Here is a 1,330-nt window from a genome sequence, read left to right as displayed (position 1 = left end):
ATGAATAATAGTTCCAAATTTATTTATTAAGAAATATATAGGTAAGATCCCTGGTTATAGGGAGATAACCCAAAGTGATCATTAAAAGAAGGAAGCAGGATACAAGAATCATGAGTATATTGAAAAGAAAACATAGTTGTGAAGATTCTTAATCATTTGCAGCAACTTAAGTTTCTTAAGTGAAGAGAATGTAGCTCTTGACTTTTGAGTCAAAGCTGAGACCATGACTCAAAATTGAGAACACATGAAGCTGGCACATGATTCACAAGGTATAAGAAAAAGAGAATCAGGATGAAGTATTCTGCCCTTCCTCAAGCTGATTCACAAGATTTTAAACATGAAGAGAAGTCATAAAAATTTGGGTGAGAGCATGGTGGCTGTCAGTAGCAAATTAAATTAGTCCCCCAAAAGATAAGTCAGTTGAGCAGAAGGTTGTTGTGTGAAGATGGTGGTTCTCTTGGGACTTGATCAGCAGCAAGAAGGCTGGCAGCCGCTGGACACACAGGTGGGCTGGAAGCAAGTGGTCCTGCAGCAGGTGGTCTCACAGCAGGCTGGGCGGCAGCAGGGCTGGCAGCAGCTGGAGCCACAGCTCTGGTTGAAGCAACCAGGCAGGCAGACAGTCGTGGGGTGGTAGCAGGTTCTTCTGCAGTACACAGGTGCACAGGAGCTGCTCTGACCATAGCTGGACCCACAGCTGGTTTGGCCACAGCAGCTGGACCCACAGCAGGTGGGCTGGCAGCAGGATGTGCTGCAGCAGGAAGGCTGGCAGCAGCTGGTCACACAGGTGGGCTGGCAGCAGGTTGTCCTGCAGCAGGTGTTTTGACAGCAAGTTGGGTGGCAGCAAGGCTGGCAGCAGCTGGACACACAGCAGGAGGGCTGGCAGCAGGGTGTGCTGCTGCAGGTGGTCACAGTGGTGGGCTTCCAGCAAGTGGTCCTGCAGCAGGTGGTCCTGCAGCATGTAGGCTGACAGCAAGGGGAGCAACAGTGGGTCATGGTGTCAGGGGTGGTGGGTGTGCTTCTGTTCAGAGGTGAGTTTCCCAGAATTTGATGACCCCTTGTAATCTGGACCTTTTATACACCTGGCTTCCAAAGTTTCCACCAATCAGCAGGACTTTTCCTTGTTGCTGTTAACATTGTTTTCCACAGTCCCTTTGGTATTGTCAAAGGAGACGTGGTTTCCTAAAGGTTATGAATCTTTTGAAAGTAAGGGTTTAATCTGTTTCTTAATTGTGAATTACTCTTAGAAACTTCCTTTCAGATAAAAGGAAACCCGTCTCATCATCAGCATCATTCCTGCTGTGACCATCATCTAGTCATGTGATAGTTCTTG

At 47.6% G+C, this 1,330-nt stretch overlaps 1 protein-coding gene across 1 annotated transcript; it reads right to left on the bottom strand.

Moving 5' to 3' along the window:
- Positions 1-995, bottom strand: LOC129017420 (keratin-associated protein 9-2-like). The gene has a single exon (XM_054457981.1). The coding sequence runs from the start codon at positions 991-993 to the stop codon at positions 469-471; it is 525 nt and encodes a 174-aa protein (XP_054313956.1). The 5' UTR covers positions 994-995; the 3' UTR covers positions 1-468.
- Positions 996-1,330: the final 335 nt, after the last annotated feature.

Source organism: Pongo pygmaeus, chromosome 19 (assembly GCF_028885625.2).
Source record: "Pongo pygmaeus isolate AG05252 chromosome 19, NHGRI_mPonPyg2-v2.0_pri, whole genome shotgun sequence".
In the NCBI taxonomy this organism is placed as follows: Eukaryota; Metazoa; Chordata; class Mammalia; order Primates; family Hominidae; genus Pongo; species Pongo pygmaeus.
Note: the sequence above shows the minus strand (reverse complement) of the source record. Positions and strands in the feature narration are given on the sequence as shown.

Coding starts and splice junctions, on each gene's coding strand:
- LOC129017420 (XM_054457981.1), bottom strand. CDS start 993: ATGACCCACTGTTGCTCCCCTTGCTGTCAGCCTACATGCTGCAGGACC.